This window comes from Aulonocara stuartgranti (assembly GCF_965226115.1).
Source record: "Aulonocara stuartgranti genome assembly, chromosome: 11".
In the NCBI taxonomy this organism is placed as follows: domain Eukaryota; kingdom Metazoa; phylum Chordata; class Actinopteri; order Cichliformes; family Cichlidae; genus Aulonocara; species Aulonocara stuartgranti.
The window spans coordinates 13363848-13387217 of NC_138947.1; the positions used below are offsets into that span (position 1 = coordinate 13363848).

General features: G+C 42.1%; 2 protein-coding genes across 4 annotated transcripts in view; both read left to right on the forward strand.

Annotated features, from left to right (window-relative positions):
• The window catches only part of celf3b (cugbp, Elav-like family member 3b), a 33095-nt gene extending 18409 nt beyond the window's left edge, over nt 1–14686 (forward strand). For 2 of the 3 annotated variants that reach the window (XM_082553108.1, XM_082553109.1), the window contains 11 exons: nt 5691–5739; nt 6283–6411; nt 6499–6578; nt 6905–7060; nt 7501–7645; nt 8301–8447; nt 8731–8796; nt 9518–9622; nt 9776–9919; nt 10091–10254; nt 13639–14684. In XM_082553108.1, the coding sequence (XP_082409234.1) occupies nt 5691–5739; nt 6283–6411; nt 6499–6578; nt 6905–7060; nt 7501–7645; nt 8301–8447; nt 8731–8796; nt 9518–9622; nt 9776–9919; nt 10091–10218 (1149 nt within the window). In that variant the 3' untranslated portion in view covers nt 10219–10254; nt 13639–14684. Of the gene's footprint in view, nt 1–5690; nt 5740–6282; nt 6412–6498; nt 6579–6904; nt 7061–7500; nt 7646–8300; nt 8448–8730; nt 8797–9517; nt 9623–9775; nt 9920–10090; nt 10255–11008; nt 11108–13638 lie in introns of all 3 variants that reach the window. The other variant, XR_014279866.1, reaches the window with a different exon arrangement.
• Nucleotides 14687–16366: 1680 nt separating this feature from the next.
• cers2b (ceramide synthase 2b) overlaps nt 16367–23370 on the forward strand; it is a 31950-nt gene continuing 24946 nt past the window's right edge. The window contains exon 1 of the mRNA XM_082553114.1: nt 16367–16837. The gene's annotated coding sequence lies outside the window, so the exon portion shown is untranslated. The remainder of the gene's footprint in view (nt 16838–23370) is intronic.

The following is a 23370-nucleotide window of genomic DNA, read 5'->3' on the forward strand; positions in this document are numbered from 1 at the left end:
GGGGGGAAGGGTGGACAAACACACATGCACACACACGCGCACGCTCACGATTGAATGTTGTGATTCTGTGCTCTGTAATCAGTTTTATATTACTGTTTGTGATAACATTTGTTTCTTCTTGCGATTTAATGACAAAAAAGGGTCAAAAGAACAAAATGATAACATTGATTCAGCGCCGTCGTTTAATCCATGTCCCGAATAGTGTTTGTGCGCTCACATTTACATGCACACACTACCCCCTTCCCTCATAACACTGTGCAATGGTTTATTCCACTGATTTTGTGTAGGTGGGGGAGGGGGGAGAATACGATTTGATTGGATAATCCAAGGATTTAATATCCCCTAATCCTGCACAATCCTCTCTGCATTACTGCAGGGAGTAAGATTAACAGTATGTGTGTAGTATGTGTTTGCTTCGGTGTGTGCCAAAGGGCGGATGCTCTGAGAAGGGGGAAAACTGTAGTGGATACTGTGTGTCAGTGTATGTGTGTGCGTGTGTTGTCACCTCAGCATGCAAATGGGCTGTGTTTGCATGCCGTACATGATCATGCATGTGTGCGTTTGTGTGTGTGGATGTGCCTCACACGCACACCATCGTATATCACATATCTCACCCTCATGCGTGGCCTCACATATGAATTCACTTTCCTCTGAGATATAGAAGCTCTGCCTCTCAGGGAGGGCTTCTTAGTATGCAGCAGGACGGATCAAACCACGCTCCAGTATGAAGCCAGCTCCTTGTACGTGTTTGCAGATGGTTACTGTTAATTAAGCCCTAATTGGAACGTGAGTAATTAGAGGATAATTCGACTCGAAAGGAGCATGTGGCTGTTCATGAGTGCTGGAGTAAAGGAGACAGAAATACAGTGTGAATGACTAGCGGGGGCTATACTATGTTTGAATTTTTCACTGGGGCTCAAGGGAATTTTAATTACTACAATGTAGATTCAATCCCTCACCCTTACTTATTAAGACTGCCTTTATCTCTCCATTATTCTCATCTTATTGCTCATATATATTTACATTTACTCAGGGCTCATTTTTCTCTCTATGATGCTACGATAAGAGGATGTGTTAGAGGGACGCTGAACAGGGGAAAGAAGAATTTACATTTAAAAAAATGTCTGGTATGAAAATGTAGGTAAAAGGCAGACCTTTTACATGTGATAACTTTGCATACAAACGCCAAAATCTAATTTTAGTGGTATTTTTATTTTAAGGCTTAACCATCAAAGCGGTTTGGAGCATATGATAGCCATGATTCTCCTGTGTCAGAAGAAATCACAGTTAGAAAATGAGCCTCATATTTAAATGTAGGTAAACAGGAAACCTTTTAGATGGTATTTTTTTGACAAGCCACCTATCGCACGTGGAGATGTGGCTCACAGATGTGATTTTCTGTGAAAACAGATTAAGCATCCAGGGTACCGTTTTTTGGGGGTTTTTTGCTACTCACTGTCAGCGACATTAAAGTGCACTTTTGCTTTTGTTATATATCCTATACCAATGGCGCAAAGGTGGGAAGAATTTAGTCTAGATTGTTTTAGATTGAGACACTTTGAGTGGGTGTAAAATTGATTTTCTTGCTGTCTTTGAATGAGCTTAAATGTGAATTTCAGCCCTGAAAAGTTCATGTGGCTACCTCCTTTTTTACTTATCCTGCTTTAAAAAATGCTGGTAAAAATAAGGTGACTTAAAAAAAGCACCAAATTTTGACCCACCCCTTTGTACATCTACATGAAAATTTTGAAGCGTTTTCATGTAGGGCTTCATTAAATATACTGAAGTTATTTTACAAATCAGCCGATTCTGAGGGTTTCATGATATTCTGTGTGTTATGTCCTTATGATAAATGCTCATCTTTCTCTTATTATTTTACAAGGCAGGAAAAATGTGTGATGTTAAAGCCAGCAAACGCTCCTCCAGCACAAATTCTTTGTTTACTCAAAGAGCACAGGAGTCGCCCTTGGCAACCAGCGTTCTTGTTTACCTACCCAGTGTGCCGTCATATGATTGCCATGACAACGATCTCGTTGCTATGCCAATTTTCCAGTGCTATTGTGTCTTTATGCCGGCCGACTGCACCTTTCACCTGCTGCTTTTCCTCATCTCTTCTGATTCTTCCTCTCATCCTTTGCAGTACATCATGTGGGATTCATATTATATGGTTCTATTAAAGTTCACACACACACGCACGCACACTCGCACAGATGCTTTGATAAGCTTTGATTCAAAGGCCTTAGTTTGAAATCAGGAGGTGTTTCTGTTCAGTCTGTTTCAAGGATGAGCTTGAATAGGCCTAATGAATGAACAAATGGAAGAAGTGATGGATGGCTAGAGGGATAGGGAAAGGGTCAGTGGATGTAGATCCTGCTACAATCAGCCTGCTCTACAACACAATCCGAAATCAATGGACAAGACGGAGCTGATCAATGAGTTTGTATCACAAGATGGATGGCAACTTAGATGGACAGCAAAAGCACCCTGAGCAGGGCTAGGATTATGATGGACGGATGGATGGATGGATGGATGGATGCAAGGTTATGGATGGATGGATGGATGGATGGATGGATGGATGGATGGATGGATGGATGGATTCAAGGTTATGGAAGACGGTCAGATAAGATAAGATAGATAAGATAGAACTTTATTAATCCCTCGGGTGGGTTCCTCTGGGAAATTCGATTTCCAAAAAAGCACAGCACCGACAGAAGTTACAGAGTTACAGAATATTATATATATATATATACACACACACACACACACACACATATATATAATACAGAGACAATATAAATAAAATATACGAAGGGGATAAATAGAATAAATAGGAATAAAAAATAAAAATACAAGTGAATTGCACATTTCAAGTATTGAGGTCTATTGCACTGTTGACTATTTACAAAAGTATTGCACAAAAGGTATTGCACAGTGAGGTGAAGAGGCACTACAGCTTAGTTTAGGGGGAAGTTTATGTGTATTTTCCATAAGGTTATGATGATGCTGACAGCTTGAGTCGATAAAAGTGTGGGGTTAAAAGTACATATCATTCCTTCCTTTGCACACCCCTTGTGTGCCCATGTTTGTGTGTGTGTGTGTGTGTGTGTGTGTGTGTGTGTGTGTGTGTGTGTGTGTGATGGCCTTGTCTTAGATCAATAGCTTTGTGGTGACAGCTAAGAGCTGATTAATCAAATGTATGGATCAGTCTCTCGCTGCTCTTCCCTCTCTTCAATTACCAGCTTCATTACATTGCCTTAACACCCCACTGGGACCTCTCTCCATTCTTTCTCTCCCCTTCCTCGCTTTCTTCCACCGTACTTCTGTCTTCCTCCTCTCTGTCTCTTCCCATCTTTTTTCTTCCTCTGTTTTTATCACCGTCTTTCAATAACTATAGCTGTAAACTACATATTATTGAGCTTAAAATCCTATTTTGATTGGCAGGGAGGTATTAATATATACATGGATCCTTTCTGAGACCTATATATAATAATATAATACTATTATTATAATTTCCTCATTACTATTATTATTATTAATGTGTTAAAGAACAAACAGCAAATCTCTGCATATGAATGAAGATTATATTCCTCCACTTTTTAGAGTAATGTACCCACAGATAAGAGCTTTTTGGTGAGATCCATTCCGTTCCTTTTTATTCAATACCTTTTGTTTTTTGCTCTATGTTCTTTATTTGTTCTATTTTGATTAATCTTTTGCTTACAATCAAAAAAGTATATAATTAATAATAAATAGTTTTAGAACTCATTGTGAATTTATTTTGCAAAATGTGAAACTGTACTTGATGAGCGTGTTTTCTTGCTGTATATTTAGATGTCACTTCACTGGCTCATATCTCCTTTAGCCTCGTCTCCTACCTCCATCCCTCCTTTTGATCCAGCCTTCTTTTTTCTCTTCTTGTTTCCTTCTTTTCATCACCTTCATTCTGCAGCTCTGATCCTCCGTCTCTCTGCCCTCCTTTTCTCTTCCTGTGTTTTTATTCCCATCTTTCAGTAACTCCTCATAGACATAAAGTACCTATTTTAAAGGAAATATCACATATTGACTGGCAGTGAGACACAAGTACATGATTTCTTTAACATTATTTATTTCAAACTTTTAGAAGTTATTTTGAAACTAGAATTGTCTTCTATGTCTTTGCGGCTTTGCCCTCCTCCCTTCCTTCCACCCCCCTGCTTCTCTTCTTGCTTTCCTCTTTTCACCGCCATCATTCTGCAGCTCTCCTCCTCTTCCTCCTCCCCCAGCCCATTCCCCTGGCATTAACACTGTGCCTCATTGCCTCAGTGCTATGACTAAGCACTGTGTGTGTTTAGTATGTTTTTGTGCCTATGTGTGCTTCTACGTGTGTGTGTGCGTCAGACCTGTGTTTCTTTCTCTAAATAGCGAACGAATAGGGGGAGACATGGAGAACGTGTGTTTGCACGCGTGCATTAGCATTCATGGCAGTGGATGGGTGTAGTCGTGACATTTTTTAAAGATAGAGCAAGTCACGACTGAATCACGCCCAGCTCCTCCCTCCCGCCCTCCCTCCATCCCCTATTTCTCTTTCTATTCTTTTTGAATCATCCTCTCAGGGGCAGCTCTGCTTTCATCCTCCCACACTTGGTCTCTCTTTCTCGCTCTTCATGTACTACTTCTTTTTCCAGCCTTTCCATTCATTCCCCAGGTTCCTCTTGGCCTTCCACCTGCCCTTTCAGTCGGTCGAAGTTAGGCAGGGTCCCCCAGGTCTCTCTCTTTCTGTCTCTCGTTCAACATCCTTTTATTTTTAGCTGACCGCGCCTGGTCCTGTTACACACTTGTCATTTCACCCCACTACAAAATCTCTCTCTCTCCCTTGCCTCCCCCGCCTCGTCGCCGTATCTCAACCTCCTCTTGTCCCTCATCTAATCCGTAGTTCTTCAGTAATCCTGATCAGCTGGCCTGCATTCTTAATCTCGTCACTTCTCAATCCTCCTCTGTACTCCTGCATGCGTGTGTGAGACAGAGAGGCTGAAAGAGAGAGAGAGAGAGAGAGTGAGAAATCATAGGTAGTAAGACTGTGTGCGTTTGGCAGGGATCAACCAGCCTCGGACAGAGTTCAGACACACCTGTTACCTGCTAACATTCATTTATCTGCTGCTAAAAATAAATCCCACTTGGATACACACAGGAGCCACATAAAAATATCAGCTACAGTCTATTCATCTTTACTTTTACAACAATATTAGTATTTGTGTCTGATTTGTCATTACACTTGATGCTTGTCTGGATTTCAAAACATGCCACAAAAACCGATGTTTTCCCTGACTCAATATCAGACCTTGGTTATGTACACAGGTGTGAATATTCAGCATATAGTTACAGTAATGAGTCTGGGTTATGTTGTTTAAGAGATTTTTGTGCATTTTCCTGGTATTGCTGCCCAGTTGGTGAACAAAAATGATTTTTTTTGCTAAAGTAAATTAAACCCGCCTTTAAAAAAAAAAAAAAAGGTTCAAAATATTGATTTTACTCTGGTGGAAAGTCAAAATTTCTTTGATGGATACCTGCTGATTTACAAAATACCAATTAATGTTTGAGTAAAATATGTTACCTAAAATGTAATGAAAGTGAAGTCAGTCTTAGAAAACAAATATGTCCAGGAGAGGCTTGTTTATGTTGACCATCCGTATTCCTGCTTGCTTGTCCCTCAGATGAATCGGCCAATCCAGGTGAAACCAGCTGACAGCGAGGGCAGAGGCGGTGAGAAACACGCTTAAACATCCAAACACGTACTCCTGCATTATGTCTTTCTGTCTATGTGACATAATGACATAATGCATTCCCCTTACTGTAAACGTAACCATCCAATCCAAATCTAAATCACTCTAACCAGAACTGTAAAATCAAGCCTGTAATAAACCTTTGACGTTGTGAAGACTGGCCAAAAGGTCCTCACAGTGTACAGATGTCCTTGTTTGCCAGATAGAAGGGTAGGTGTCAAGTTGGATCAGATAGAGATGGAAAGTAGTCAGCGGGGTGCCTGGCAAGTTGCTTTCTATAAATACGCACACATACATACACATTCAGATCACACTCTTTTCATGCCACTTTCCTGGTTTATGGTCTCTGTGGTCAATACTGCAACCTGGTGGACATAAATTGAATCTGCCATAAAAAGATTGTTTTTTTTCTTTTACTGAAGACAGCCTTTACTCTATACCAGCCATGTCGCCAGCATTGGGAATATAACATTGAATTCATAACATTTTCTTCCCTTTCCTCCACACATCCTTGGCCTCTCAGAGGACAGGAAGTTATTTGTGGGCATGCTGGGAAAGCAGCAAAGCGATGAGGACGTCAGAAGGCTGTTTGAGCCCTTTGGCAGCATAGATGAGTGTACTGTCTTGAGAGGGCCTGATGGCACCAGCAAAGGTAAAATGCACTCAAATATAATACCACAAAGTGCTTCATTTCATGCAGTGCCATTTTTATTTTTAATTCAATGACTGTTTGTTACAGGGTGCGCGTTTGTGAAATTCCAAGGACATGCCGAAGCCCAAGCTGCCATCAACAGCTTGCACGGGAGCCGCACAATGCCTGTAAGCAGCATGCACATGATCGCAAAGGATAAAATCCATACGCATAAAACAAACAGACACAACCAAATATGTGTATGTACTTCTAAAGGCTTATACAGTGAACCGCAGGGGAGAGTTTGCATTTTTTGTAGGTAATAATGTAATGTAAATGTATTTGCTTTGGCCCTGCACTGCTCATTGTGCCGGGATAAGCGTGAGTCCCACGAGACTCATAAAGGATTAACTGGATAGAGGAAATGAATGAATCAACACGAAGCCTGGGCCCATTAACACCGAAAATTACTTGCAATTGAAACTTAATTCTGTCTTCACCTCTGTCCTCGCAGGGGGCGTCGTCCAGTCTGGTGGTGAAGTTTGCAGACACAGAGAAGGAGCGGGGGTTGAGGAGGATGCAGCAGGTGGCCTCCCAACTCGGCATCTTCAGCCCCATGACCCTCAATTTCCCCGCCTACAATGCCTACACGCAGGCGGTCAACGCACAGGCAAGCACAGACACACATAAACATTCGCTGTGCTGCACATGCATGCACCAAGTTTGTAAGGGGAGTGCTGTGCTTATGAAAGGATGTAATAAGTTTGAAGAGGCTATCAGTGGTCTAATTCAGGCTAATGTTATTACCCACACAACAGAACATACGTCATCTGGCATTAGCTTTCCCGCAACACACAACCATTAACCCACTGACTCGGGACATAATGGCCTTGTAATTAGATCTCTATTCATCTGTTCCTCCATCACTCCCTCTCCCTGCCCCTTCCTCTCATTTTTCTTTCCCCTTTTTCTCCCACTCTCTCTCTTTTTCCCATACCCATTTAACTGTGTCTTTGTTTTCTCTCACCCTCACTTTTTCTCCCCTCTTTCTCCCTCCTCTCTTCTACCTCTCCATCTCCTTCCTGTCTCTGCTTCCTTCCTTGTCCACAGCTTGTCCAACAGCAGGCCCTGGTTGCCCAGTCAGCGTACTTGTCTCCTGTGGCAACAGTTGCCGCCGTACAGATGCAGCAGATGGCAGCACTCAATGCCAATGGAATCATTGCCACACCCATTACACCCATCACACCATCCTCGGGTAGGCTTACATGCCATGCGTACTTAAATATATTCTTGGATTATTGGATGTATCTTCTAGCTGTACTTGTCAGTTTGTTATAACATCAAACATGATGCATTAGAAAAATAGTCACAACCCTTTTTCCTTTTAATGTTTCATGTTATCGAAAGAAAAGTCTAGATTGCTGCTTCTAGGAGTTTAAAGCATTCAGTTTATATTTTTACAGTGTAAGTCTAGCAAGATGAATCTTTGAATGAAGGTTTGGTTATTGAAGCAGTTGTACTCACATAGGAAATATAGTTAATGTCCTTCGAGATGCAAGATAGGCCTCTTGGTAACTATCTTAAAAGGCCTCAAGGCACTTCTTTTGAAGTATTATTTTTAATTCATTTTAATTTCGCTGGTCACTGAGACATAAAAACTGCATGCATAGTGTTGCCAGGGAAGTTTTATCTTTTTTAAAGAACAAAGACTTATTCTAGTTCCCTGACTTTGCCCCCAAATGGGGTTTTAAAATCCTGAAAGTTGTACTTCTACTACCATCTTTCTACCACCAGATTTCTCCCATAAATCTAAACGTTTTATTCTTTAAGAGCTGTGTCTCTCATCTCTCTGGTATAGTGAAATATTTGCAATGACAGAGACTCTGTTTTGCTGTGATATCTGTCTGTAGGTACAAACACCCCCCCAACTATTGCAGCAACACCTGTGCCAGCGCTTCCTCCACCAATAGGAGTGAATGGTTACAGCAGCGTGCCAGCTCCCTCCAATGGGCAACAAACAGAAACACTATACACCAATGGCGTTCACCCATATCAAGGTATTTTGATCAAATCATTATGGAGTGTAGAGATATGTTTACTACTGTGATGTTGTGATGAGGACCGGACCCAAATTGCAGGACGCAAAGCAGACAAAGTGAATAAGACTAAACACAATAACAGAGACATAGAAAACAAAAATACAAACAGAAACCAAGAACTCAATAAACACTACATAAACTCCAGGTCCATTACAGATATAGAAATAAAATAAATCACAAGAATTTATTAATATATTGCCTTTTTTTAAATTCTCCTTTTTTTAAAATTTCATATCCCCAGCTCAGAGTCCAGCAGCAGCCTTGGACCCACTACAGCAGGCCTACGCAGGCATGCAGCACTACACAGGTTGGTGTATGCGCAGATCACAGAACTGATCACTTATAATCATCTGAATTCTTCATAGATATTAATTTCTGTGTGCTTTGCTTACATTAAGATAGACGAGGCATGCAAACAAAATCAGTAGTAAATACATCTGCTCAAAAGCCACTGAAGATGATGTGACAGATGTTCACCATATGCATGTCCTTGTAAATCAAAGTTGCACATATGGATCAATTACACGTGGCTCTAAAAATCACGTTAGCTTCAGTGAAGTCATACACATATCTAATCCATATTCAGCCGTATTATTATTAATGCATATGTGTGTTTCCCAGCCGACGTCTCAGGGAGGAGGTTAAATCAAGATGAGCAGACTTGTGACTTTGTTATGAATGTGTCTGCTCTCAGACTGTCAAGGATAAAAGGACAGTTTGATTGACTGAATTCATTTTGTTTTGATTTATCCAATTTAATTAAGACACAAAAGGCTGGCAATAATGTAACACAGGACATATCATGTGTACATGATTCAATATCAAGGGGAGATGTAATGCGTGTACAGGCTCAGATCAACAGTGTCATTGTCTGGTGAACTTATTCCACTCGTATGTTACAGTTAATAGTTTTCACCTTCAGCAGAAGACGTTTCAGCTCGAACAGAGTGACTCTATTGGACGCTCCTATGTTGCCACTCGTTGTTGTGGTCCAATCATATTTTGTTGCTCCCTGTCTCTCCCAATAGCGGCGTACCCTGCTGCGTACGGATTGGTCGGGCAGCCGTTCCCCCAGCAGCCAACACTTGTTGCCCAGCAACACCAGCAGCCCCAGCAACAGCAGCAGAGAGAAGGTGATGTGGTTTCCTTTCTGGCCGGGACCACGCCCCTCTCTCCAGTGATCTTATTTAAAGTTTTTTTTATTGCAAAGTTTTTACAGCCTGAGATCATTTATCAAACTCTGTCTACTGTGTGGATGCGTGCGTGTGTGTGTGGGTGTGTGTTAGGTCCAGAGGGGTGTAACATCTTCATCTACCACCTGCCTCAGGAGTTCAGTGACTCTGAGATGCTGCAGATGTTCCTGCCTTTTGGCAATGTCATCTCAGCCAAGGTGTTTGTGGACCGTGCCACCAACCAGAGCAAATGCTTCGGTGAGAAATGCAGACGGGGGAGAAAGGGGGAGGGAATGGGGGAGGACCGGTTTATCAGAGCGAAGAAAGGACAAGTGGAAAAAGTCATTGGCTGATGAAATACTGTGTTAATTAATGCGTGTAAACCCGCCTGACAAAATGACTAAAGTTAGCATTTTGCCTGTCTTTCAGGATTTGTGAGTTTTGACAACCCAGCCAGCGCTCAGGCCGCCATCCAGGCCATGAATGGCTTCCAGATTGGCATGAAGAGACTGAAAGTGCAGCTCAAAAGGCCGAAAGATGCCAACCGCCCATACTAAGTGACTACTGAGAGGATGAAGAACAAGTGAAGAGAGGTGAGGAGGTGGAGAGCAGGTGAAGAGTGGCACAATATGAGACAAGTGAGCCTTAGTATAGAGACAGAGTGCAATCAAGTCCCGCCCAAAGCAAACTAAGGCTAAAACTGTGAAACTCGTTAGTGTGGTGCAGGCATATTGTTACTGATATCCAGTGTCAGTTTTATTGGATGCTCCTCAGATGTTTACAGGACTGTGAATCATATTCAGAAAATGCTGCATTTGTATATACAATTACTTTTACACAATATAATGTTTAAAAAACTAAAATTAATACTGAAATAACTTTTTTAAAGTGTATTTTTAACTGAAAAAAATAAACCCAGTTTGACAGCTTTATTAAACTAAATTAAAAAGAAAATTAAAATTAAAAGACATATTTAATATTTAAAACCAAGGATAATATTAAAAAAAATAAAAAACTATAATAAATATGACGAGTCCAGTGGGCGTGGTTTTCAGAGTAAGACGCATTGCGCTCTGTCTCTGTGTTGGGGAGCAAGCGGATAAATTTGGGTTAGTGAGGAAAAAAAAGTGTACAAGGTAACTTAGACTTGACAGTGCACAGCTAACTGACGGGGAAAGCTTTAACCTGACATTTCAGTGAAATATGCTTTGGGTAACTTACAGAAAAACAGCTTAATCAACTCAAGAAGAGTAATTATACTAAAATATTGTTTCCCTTTTTTATTTTCTTTGACAATCTTATTTATTTTCTTTCCTGCTGTTTTGATCTTTTCCTGAAACACCCAAGAACCTTCCGTCCAATCATAATTCACGAGGACCCCATCGCTATGGCAATGGTTGCCTAGTGACCGATAAAGCCCCGACCCCCCCTTCCTCTCACATTGTTGTAAGTTGATTGGTTGGCCTGTGTTTGGGTTGCTGTGGCGATTGATTGCCTGTGTTGGTTGCCCTTGGCAATTTTTGTTCTGTCACCTCGAGCAACCAGCCATGCGTTGACCTGCATGTCCTGTTGCTGTAGTGACCACAGACTGTGTTTGGTGCATTGTGACTTTATTTTGTATTGACCTGTGCACATACTGATCAATAACTATCAATAGCCCGGACTGTACTCAGAATCAACTGATTCGATTGGATACTTGATACTTTGAATCATTTTATAGTAATTTGATCAATTCTGTAGCAACGCTCGTTACTCTTTTCAGCCTCGTTTTTGATCAGTTTCTGTAGTGTTCTGTTTGGTGTGTTTATTATTTGAACAAATGGTTTGGGTAAAGTAGTGAGCGTGGGCATCTGTGTGTACGTATGTGTCTGTGTTACACTGTTAGCGTGTAATACAGGAGAGCGTAATCCTCGTTGTATTGGTGTCTGTACAGAAAGGTGTGCAGAGGCTTCCACGGTGGACTGCTGGAGAAAGCTAGAGCAGAAATACAGTTTACTGCAAATTACATTTACTTGTTTTATTATATTATGCAACATACAGTGGCCGTACATGTTGGAACAGAGGCCATGATGTGGTTGAACAGAGCTCTAAATATGGCCACAGACTGGTCCAAAGTATGGGCTACACAGGCCAGAAGAGAGACAGAAAAGGTTACTTTCATTTTACTGACAAAGGCACACTGTACTTTGGAGCGAGCATGCATTTTGTTGAGCTGTGCTCTGATAGGCTGAGTTTTTAATCCTGGATTGTGATTTATTACAGTGTTTGATGTGCCACTTTAGTTTTTTGCTCCTTCGTTTTTCTCTCCTGAGCCATTTTCACACATGAACTCCAGACAGAGTCGGGAGAAACAGGTCACCACATTTCCGAACATGCCCTTCATTACATAGGCCACTTAGGACTCGCTGGAACTAGTAGTAGTGATGGTGAATTCACTGGCCAATTACATTCTATAGTTATACCTACAGGATATGTTTATTTTATATAATTAAGATGAGCACTTAGGTGCATTATGTAAGTCTTCCAGATTTTGCGATACAGGCTAACTTTCATCTGGAGTCCCTGGCAGTTTGAGGGCATTCATAGGCAGGAAAAAAAAGCAAAGATCCAAGGGCACCTAAGCACAGGTAAGAGTCATAATCATATGAACGATAAAACAAAGACATAAACAAAGAAAGACAACATATTAAACACTTATAAAAACTCTCATACAGACACAAAGAGCATTAACACAATTACAAAAGCAGCGACCTGCAACACACTAAATCCGCTTACGTCACGTTTGATTGACATGGACTTTGTACCGGAGAGCAGGCAATTTAAACACTGTTTCAATTTTTCACATTGCACCTATTCCGCGTCATTTCTAGAAAAGTTCAGCGCTGCGGTGCATGTGTGAAAACAGCTTTTTATATATATATCCCTATCACTTCTTTTGTGCTCTTTTCTCCCTCTTCCCCTCACCACCTCCTTGCTCCTCTTCTTCTTTTCCCTCCTCTCTCTGTCAGGTTTTTTTCTTTCTGCTTCTCTCCCCTCCAGTCTCTTCTTTCTATCCCTCTAGCTCGTGTTTTGAGGTAAAGGGTATGTGGTTACCATGGTGGTATATAAAAAAAAAAAAACTGTGAAAAAAAGTGCCTCTTGCTTATTGGAGAACAGCCTTCAACTATAGGAATTCTGGGAGAAAAATAACAAGAGAGATTGTGACGTAAATGTAATCCTCCACAAACCCGTAACCTTTACCAGAGAGCAGAAAATGTGTAGCTGCTGTCAGGTCGGTGTTTGGAGGCACTTTCAAATGGCAGCACACATTATAAATAAAGGATTCAGCTTCTATTTCTAGACAAGCTTTTACATAACAAATCCTTGTGGGTAATAAGAAGGCCATGTAATACCTCGGTATAATACAAAAAGTTGTGGCCACTTCTTTATCCTGATTAAAATGATCACCCAGAATTTCTATACTGCAAATGCCAGAGAGTGATGCATGTTGGTAGTAGTGTTTGCTTGCTATGAATCGAGGCACATGTTCATAAGGACACAGAGACATAAGTGCATACTTCTAGATTCTGTAGACTTACTAACACACACACACACATTTACATCCAAACACACACCTACAGTCCCACAGTAACACATTTGAGTGATTTTCACTGTATTGAGTTGCATGATCCAGGCACTGTGTGTGTATGTGTTTAAAGCACCATGAGTTACCGCTGCTGAAAGACAGAATGATGCTTTCTTGTTTGACGCACTCACCTGAGACTGAAGCTAAGCGAAGCTAGCAGCATCCTGAGGTGCAGTTTTCTGCAGGAAGTGTGGCAGTCAGGCCTACACAGGAGTCTTGTTTGACAAGCTGTGAAGATCAGAGAGAAACGCAGAGCCTCAGAGTATTTATAACTCTAACAGATCCTCCCTCCTTCTCTGTCCCTCTCTCCTTTTATCGCTCCCTCTACCCTCCAACTCTCCTGCCTTCACAGGTGACCTTTCAGAGTCCAGCCGAGGAGGAATCCCAGGGTTCATTGTGCTTTCAGACTGTCTGCTGCCTGTGAGCGTACGCGGACTGCAGCCACACTCACGCAAACACACAAACATACATCAACACCGAACCTCATAGGGTTCGTGGCTGATATGTACATAAAATGCACAAAAACACACACACACATTTGCTGACACTTACACAAATACACACGCGAGTCAGTAATCTCACCCATACGGCCGAGACCTTGGTTTGACCGTAGTCTGTGTGGAACAGGGTGTTTAGTACAGCTAAGACAACTCAGACCAAGTGAGAAGGGTGAAATCAACCTGCTGATATATCACTCCAATAGACTTTAACTTGTCTATACCATGTCTAATACATGACAAATATAGAGGGACCGATGTTTCATAATAAAAACCCAAGAAAATACAAAAAAAGACGACTAAATGAGTAGGTTAGAGAGACTTTGGAGAAGATCCTAATGACCTGTAAATAGTTTAGTTTACAAAGAGCAGCATTTAAAAAACAAGAAAAATGCAAAAAGAATACTACTTTAGATAAACACTGAGCAGGACACAGCAACATTATTATTATTATTATTATTATCATTATTATTATTATTACCACTAGTAACATCATCATCTTCATGAAAGGAAAATACATTCCAAATTGTAAAATGGGAAATCACTAACCTATTTTAAATTTCTACTTAGACTTTAGGTGAAACACGGGGGAGGGAGGGATTGCACTTTTATTCGGGAGGTTTTAATATTTGAGCTATTTTTTATTTATTTACTAATTTATCAATTATTTTGTTTATTGGGAGAAAAGGGGGTTTGAGTGGGTTGCAATATTTTGATTTAGGATTTTCTAGAGGAAAAAAAACAACTTTTGAGGGTCTGTCTCTCTCACTTCTTGCAATCGAGTAATTATAATGTATGTATTAATTATTACAGCAATTATATTTATTTCTAATTTATTGAATCCTGTTTTTGATCCACTCTCTTTTTAAGTTTAAATAAAAAGTATCATACTAAAATGTCTGATGTGTAATCCATGTGAGTGTTTGCATGCATGTGGGAGGGGAAGAAAGGGAGCAGGACTGGTCCAATGAAAATCTGCATTTGGAAGGTTCAGCAAGGAAGAGAGCGCACATCCAACTTTTCACCAGGAGGGGGCATCGCTACAGTAATCAGAGAAGAAGGAGAGAATTGAAATACCAATTAAGCTGCACAGCTTGTGATCTCATTTCATTCTTTATGGGAGCAGGCTACTTTTCTAATAGTAGATGCATTTGTCTTTCTCAGGAATAAGTATACAAGAGTATTATTTCTAATGATTAATTTACCAATAGAGAAAACTATTTAATAATAATGTGATGTGTGCAGAGCACATTTTTAAGAAAAAATTATTAAGCTGACTAAATATGAGTCCACAGGTGTGGGATTTGTTAGACCACTGAGAGGATACATTAAGTAGAGGAAATTTTGAGCATCAGACTTTTAATTTCCTGTGCTTGGATTTTAACTCCTTCTATCCTTCAGTCTATGGTGGACATATCTGGATTTAGATGAGGGGATATACACACACAACACACACAGCCGTCTACATAATCCCTATGCTTCGCTAATGTTTCCCACTGAGATCTACAGCTACAAAAGTGTTTCTCTGGCCAAAACAAGTAAATAATTTAATAGGAAGAGATCATTCTGACATTTATTACAATATTGATTGAGGTTAGCAGCCAAAAAAGACCTCATCAATTTTATTATACTACATTTATTTTTTATGGTGCACGAGCCCATTCAAAGATAAGATGTCAAATTGGGAATATTCCAGGATGTGATATTTTCATTACCGCATGGGCTTTCTTAATATTTTATGTTATTCAAGTATAAAATATTCTATTTATTGAAGGTCTTTTATCATAGATTGTGTTTGATTAAACTTTTAGCTGTTGCAAAAAATAGGTAAATACAATACATCTCATGTTATTTAACCTTATCTTTGTGACCAATTCAAATACTTGTATGATTCAAAGTTAAGTTAGGACCAAGACATACCCCCACCCCCCGCCCTCACTTTGTGGGCCAAATATAGTATTTAATATAATTAAACTCAAGCACAGCCTTATTGATCTGATCTGAACTTTGGCTGCCTGGAACAAACTGTTTGACAGGCTGGCTGTGAGTCAGATATGAAGATCCTTTGACCCCTCAGCTGCTTCTCTTATAGTTCACGTGTCACTAGGAAAATAGTTATGTCTGTAGAAAATATACAAAATAAAATATCCTATTGTAATGATCCTGTTATTATTATTATTATTATTATTTATTTAAAAAATATTTGATTAAACGCCCAGTAAAATGTAACAGAAAGGTCACGAGTGAGTGGGACATCACCAAAAGATTTCTACATTATAGTAAACATTCAGTCAACAGCAGATGCTACGTCCGCAAATAACGAGGTTAAAGGTCAGCCACGGCAAAGCTTCCAGCCGATCAGAAAAGTATTGTAAGTTACGAAATGTAAAAAAAAAAAAACTATAGCTTTTTAGATAAAAAACCAAAAACAAATATCAGACACTTTGGATTAACACGGCTGTTTCGGATACAAAGATTTGGGTGTAAAACTTATTCCGAGCGGAAACAAAACGCGGATGTGTGTGTGAGTGTGTATGAGCCAAATGCTCTCTCATGTGCTTGACGCTTGGACGTCATCTGCGTCCCTCCCTCTCCGTTATTCCCTCACTCCTCCCTCTCTGTCTGCGCCTCTCAGTCCGCTCTCCTGCCGGCCCGACCCCATCCTCTGTCCGGCCACAAAGACCCCCGTCGACTCCCAGGACACACGAGGGGGGATTAGCTGGGACACGACGAGGGAGGGGGGAAAAAAACTACCTGAACACTGCTGGGAGAAAAGCCGCCGATATCGCATTGCAGCATCTCACACATTCTCCCCCATCTGTAGCTCCCCTTTCCTTCCCTTTTTTCGCACATTGTTCCCAATGGAAACATGTAAAAATCAGTAAGCTGCGCCCTTCTGAGCACAACCAGCGGGCTGGGCACACTCAACGGGACCGTTAGCTTTTTTTTCCAGTGAGCTACGCGGGACCAGGAGAAAAAGACAAAAAACAACTGACAATTTTTGGTGGAAAGAAGATTTTTTCTTCTTCTTCACGGCGCGAGAAGGACACCAAAGTAAGTACCGTTTCACTTTCATGTCGGTGGTAGACGTTGGTCGTTTTGTGCGCCTGAGTGTTTGCGGGAGACGCACGCTCCGCATCTTCGCTCACCTCAGACGTCATTACGCACTCGTGCAGGAATCGGGCAATTAAAAATAACAGGCCGCTTTCGGTCTCTTAACAAAAGAAAGAGAATAAAAACGCGGCGTAAGCTGGGTTCATATGTGATGGTTGATTATTCCTGCCAGTGGCTGTGTAATATGATGACACGAGGGCAGTCTGGCGCTTGAACGGTGGATCGCTAAAGTTTGCTAACTAGCCACATTATCACTGTAACTAACACACACACACACACACACACACAAGTCACAGCCCCACTATACAAATATAGTTTTAAATAATATATATCGTTTTTTCTATGTTTAATAATCTCCGTTTCACCCTCTCCTTCAGGCAGTCTTTAATGTGGTTCACTTTGCAGTAGCTACATTAAAGCAAATCTGCAGAATGCTAAGTAAACATAAATACTAAAGCTTTAGAATGAGAGGAGGCAGCTGTAGCTGCCGTACGGGAAATAATTGTTTGTTTTGTTGATGTTACCACAATGACTCTTTCATACTCAGACGTGTAAATACGTGACAGCAGGCAAGTATGTATAATATATTGTCACAGTTATAATATCCAAGAAGTAGGTTAATTAGAGGAGTGCCATATGTGAGTCAGACCAATAAAACCAATTTGTACAACATTTTCCATTTAATGTAAAGAAGTCCACTCTGGAGATGTTTTTAGCACTTAGCCAATATAGACCCACATTTAATAAGTTGAAAGATACTGTATAAACAGAAACCCCCACTTTACTATATGCTTTAATGGCCAGATAATATAATATTTTGTTTCTTGCTAAATTGTTTTTTACATTTAATTAGCATTTTATTAACAAAACAAACCGTTGATAGAATGAGATGTCATTAAAGTCTTCTCATATTCAGTTCTTGTTTAGTTAACCACCATAGTGTATATATATGGCTTCACTGTAGGAGCCACTATTGTTTTATGTTTGCAGCTCCGGCTACCAGCTGGCACCTCTTGTGTTTACTGCTTATTTAGGTGTATGTATTTAAGGGACAGCAGCTACAGGTGCTGCCTGTTGCCAAGGCAAACATCTTTTTGACTGTGCTATCGTGTAACTATAACGTGTTGAGAAGATGTGCACTCAGTGGTACTTTAAATAGACACTACATTTACAGTTCTGTCACCTTATGAGGGGATAGAAGTACTTTTAACTTTACAGACTTTTACTCCCGTGCAGTGAAAATAAAATGAATAGTGGTCCAAAAGGGACCATTAAGTGGGATTTGCACTTCTACGTTAAATCTACACCATAACCTATGCTATAACCTGACATTTAACTCCCTAAAACTGGAACTAGATGGTTTGATATTGTTGTTTCTTCCTATCAGAATCAGAATCAGAATCAGAATACTTTATTGATCCCTGGGGGAAATTATTTTTTGTTACAGTGCTCCATTTTAAACCAACATTAAGACAAGACAGACAATACGCTAACTAAGAATAGTACAATATATACATATATATACATACATACATACATAAGTCACTTATAAATAAATATTTGGAAAAGAAACATGTGTAGTTGTAGCAGCAAACAGTGTGTTAAGTGGATGCGTTGTACAGGGAGATGGCCACAGGCAGGAATGATTTCCTGTGTCGTTCAGTGGTGCTTTTCGGTAATCTCAGTCTCTCACTGAACGAGCTCCTGTGACTGACCAACATGTCATGGAGTGGGTGGGAGGTGTTATCCAACATTGTCTTTATCTTGGACAGCATCCGCCTCTCCGACACCACCTTGAGGGAGTCCAGCTCCATCCCCACAACATTGCTGGCCTTACGGATCAGTTTATTAAGTCTGTTGGCATCTGCGACCCTCAGCCTGCTCCCCCAGCATGCAACAGCATAGAGGATCGCACTGGCCACCACAGACTCATAGAAAATCCTCAGCATTTTCTGGCAGATGTTGAAGGACCTCAGTCGCCTCAAAAAATAGAGACGACTCTGGCCCTTCCTGTAAAGTGCTGTGGTGTTTTTAGCCCAGTCCAGTTTATTGTCAATGTGTACTCCAAGGTATTTATAGTCCTCCACAATGTCAACACTGACCCCCTGGATTGAAACAGGGGTCAAGTGTTTCCTGGTCTTCCTGAAGTCCACGATCAGTTCCTTGGTCTTTGCCACGTTGAGCTGCAGATGATTCTGCTCACACCACGTGACAAAGGAGTCGACCACAGCCCGGTACTCTGTCTCATCATCCCTGCTGATGCATCCAACCACCGCAGAGTCATCAGAAAACTTCTGAAGATGGCAGGTCTCTGTGCAGTGGCTGAAGTCTGTGGTGTAGAGGGTGAAGAGGAAGGGGAGAGGACAGTCCCCTGTGGTGCCCCTGTGTTGCTAATCACCTTGTCAGACACACACTGTGGGAGACGTACATATTGTGGTCTTCCTGTCAGGTAATCAACAATCCAGGACACCAGAGAAGCATCCACCTGCATCGCTGCTAACTTATCACCCAGGAGGGTCGGCCTGATGGTGTTGAAAGCACTGGAAAAGTCAAAAAACATGACCCTCACAGTGCTCGCCGGCTGGTCCAGATGGGTGTAGACACGATTGAGCAGGTAGATGATGGCGTCCTCTGTTCCGAGACGAGGCTGATAGGCGAACTGAAGGGGATCCAGATGTGGTCTTACTATGGGTCGCAGCTGGTCCAGGATGAGCCTTTCCAGGGTCTTCATGATGTGGGAGGTCAGTGCCACGGGCCTGTAATCCTGGGGGCCACTGGGACGAGGCGTCTTTGGTACAGGGACGAGGCATGATGTCTTCCACATCACCGGGACCCTCTGCAGACTCAGACTCAGCATAAACAGTTTATGAAAGACTCCACACAGCTGGGGGGCACAGGCCTTGAGGACAAGGGGACTCACTCCGTCTGGTCCAGCAGACTTGCCTGAGTGAAGTCTCCTCATTTGCATCTCAACCTGGTATTGAGTGAAGGTGATGGGTGGGGGAGGGGTGTCAGGAATCTCACAGGAGGCAACATGTGAAGAGAGAGGCTGGCACAGTGGTGTGGCTCTGGATTCCAGGCTGACTGCAGGTGAGGTTGTGGGGGTGGGAGCAGACACTGTGGTGTCGAATCTATTGAAAAACAGATTCAACTCGTCGGCTCTATTCTCACCTCCCTCAGCTCCCCTGCTGTTGGTTGGCCTGAATCCAGTGATGGTCTTCATGCCCCTCCACACCTCTCTCATGCTGTTCTGCTGGAGTTTCCACTCCAGCTTCCTCCTGTAATTGTCCTTAGCCTCTCTGATCTTGTCCTTTAGTAACACCTGGACCTTCCTCACCTCCTCTTTGTTGCCCCCTCTGAAAGCCCTCTTCTTGTTGTTGAGGAGGGCTTTGATGTCCTTAGTCACCCACGGCTTGTTATTTGGGTAACAATGAACAGTCTGAGCTGGAACAATGGAGTCGGTGCAGAAAGTTATGTAGTCTGTGATACACTCAGTAAGCCCATTGATGTCCTCGGCGTGAGGCTCACAGAGTGTTTCCCAGTCAGTCACCTCGAAACAGCCCTGTAGTTCCGCTATTGCCTCCTCTGACCACCTCCTAACAGTCCTGGTGGTCACAGGTTCCCTCCTCACAATTGGCACATAGCGGGGGGTGAGGTGAATCAGGTTATGATCTGACCTACCAAGTGGGGGGAGGGAGGAGGAGCTGTATGCATCCTTGACGTTAGCATACAGTAAGTCTAAAGTTTTCTCTCCCCTGGTGGGACAGTCCACATATTGTTTGAATGTTGGTAGTGTATTGTCCAGTGATACATGGTTGAAGTCACCCGAGATCACAATAAAGGCACTCGGGTGCTGAGTCTGTAGCCGAGCTATGGCAGAGTGGATAGTGTCACATGCAGCTGTGGGGTTAGCAGAGGGGGGAACATAAACAGCCACCAAGATGACGTGAGAGAATTCCCTGGGTAAATAATACGGCCTGAGTCCAACAGCACACAGTTCAGTGTCCGGGCAACAAATCCTTTCTTTGATTGTTATGTTGGCAGGGTTACACCACCGGTTGTTAACTAAAACAGCAAGCCCACCTCCTTTACGCTTACCGCTAGCGATGCTGTCCCTGTCCGCCCGAACAGTGTGGAAGCCTTTCACGGAAGCATTCTCATCGGGAATGACCTGGTGCAGCCATGATTCGGTGAAACACATCAGGCTACACTCTCGGTATTCCCTCTGACTCCGTACCAGTGCTGAGAGCTCGTCGATTTTACTTGCCAACGATCGCACATTTCCCATCACGATAGACGGCAGACACGGTTTAAACCTCCTCCTCGCTTCGAGCCTCCGCTGTCTCACCGTCACCTTTTTTCTTCTCTTCTGTCCTTGACCTCTGCATCCCCGATGTGTTTTCCTCCAAATTTCAGCTGGTACTTCTGCGGGCACTTCTGCGGGCCTGGCCAGCGAGCCGGCCGGCATCAGGGCGATCAGCTGATCTCTGGAGTAAACAGTCCGTGCGTGTAGGAGATGTGCCGCGTCCCCGTTCCATGAAAAAGTAACAGTTCCACGGCCACCAGAAGAACAAAAACTCTCTCAATCCACATGATTGAGTAAGAGATAGAAAACGGAGGAAAATACAAGTCAGAAAAAAAAAAGAATACGTAAGAAAAAAGAGCTAAACTAAGAGAAAAGCAGGAGCGACTGTAACAGGCTGCACGCTGGTTGGCGCATGCGCACTTAACGATCTATGTATTTATCTATGTATTTCTAACTACTTATTCTTTCACTGTCATTTCTTTTTGATGGTCTGAAAGATCAGTTTGAAGAGAGAAACCCTACTGCTAACTAGTGTTTTGGCTGGTGTGCACACCAGCACAATAGTGCATTCCAGAGCAGCTCCAACAAGCCCGACTTAACAATCCAAGATCAGTGACTGTAAGCAGTAAAAAAAACTGTAAAGCTTTAAAACAGTGTGGCAGCTGTTGTGTATTTGTGACTCGCTAAAAAAGCTGTATGCAGAACATTGAGAAGGCTCTATGTCTGAACATGCTGCAGCAGTGTTTTTAGAGTTACAGTGTGTAAAATCTCTCCACTAGATGTCAGTAGATTGCAGATTGCAGTCAACTACGTTATTTTTTCCAACAACTTCCAATTCATGTTGATAAATCTTGGTAAGGTAGGACAAATATCTCTGGCCACTGACTATCTGTAGTTAGTATAGGCTGTTAGTCTGCTGTTTACCTCAGCTTGTGTCTCCTCTTGTGTTTACTCTGGAGGAGGCTGTAAAAAATTTGTGAAAGGAGTCCAATAGTCAACGAGTCAGTGAAGCTTACTTGTATCTAATGATAGCGATACTGAGATGAGCTGTTGCATTATCCTGAACTTTTCTGAAGCCTCCGTGTCTGTTAGCTGCTGTTAGCCGGTGTTAGTGAAACTTTCTTCGAAGTAGCTCATTGTTGGACACTACGTGACTAACTCTTATGATGTGAGAATGTAATCAAAGTGTTTATTAAAGAGAAAGTTTCATTTTTATGACATTTGAGCCTAACAGTAGCTGGCATAACATTAACTTATAACCAGCTGTTGTTGTTCTTGTTTAGCTGGCTCATTGTCAGTTGTCTCGAGATGGGAGGGTGCATAAACTAACATAAACATATATATATATATATATATATATATATATATATATATATATATATATATATATATATATATATATCTCAGCTGCTCTCACAGCTAGAGATTGACGAGGTACAACACAAATGCTACGGCAAGGAGGAGTCAGGACGCCAGGTCAGGGGGGAGATATCATCACCCCCACCCGAGATTGGGTACATAGCCCCAAGTGTGATAGGAGAAGGATCGTTGAGTGCGAGAGGAACTGACCTGAAAAATAGGATCATGGCCAAGCTTGAAACCTGGATCCCCCGTAGCCGGTTACCAAGATTACGTGAAGTACCCTCAGAAGGTCTGCTAGATGATGTTAATGCAGCACTACGGGCAATACCTACAACCACGATTACCGACACTAACAAGCTGATCTACAATACGGCAGCAGTGATCAGTGAGATGCTTGGCTACAAGTTGAACAGCCACAAGGGGCAGTACCCTCCATGGAGAATGAGGCTAGAGGGCAAGATCAAAGTAGCACGGAGAGAGGTTAGCCAACTAACGGAGTTGCAGAAAGGTGCGACGAATAAGGTGCCTAAGAAATACAGCAAGCTGTCCATACCTGAGGCCTTGGAAACTGCCAAGCAAAGACTCACAGCCTTGGCCAGCCGCTTGAGGAGGTACACCAGAGAGATAGAAGGCAGGAGAATAAACCAGCTGTTCTCCACAGAACCAGCAAAGGTGTACTCTCAGTGGCAAGGGAACAATATGAGAACAGCACCACCAAGGCTGGAGACGGAGCAATACTGGAAGAGCATATGGGAGAAGGATGCAACCCATAACGGCAATGCTCAGTGGCTAGAGGATCTGAGGG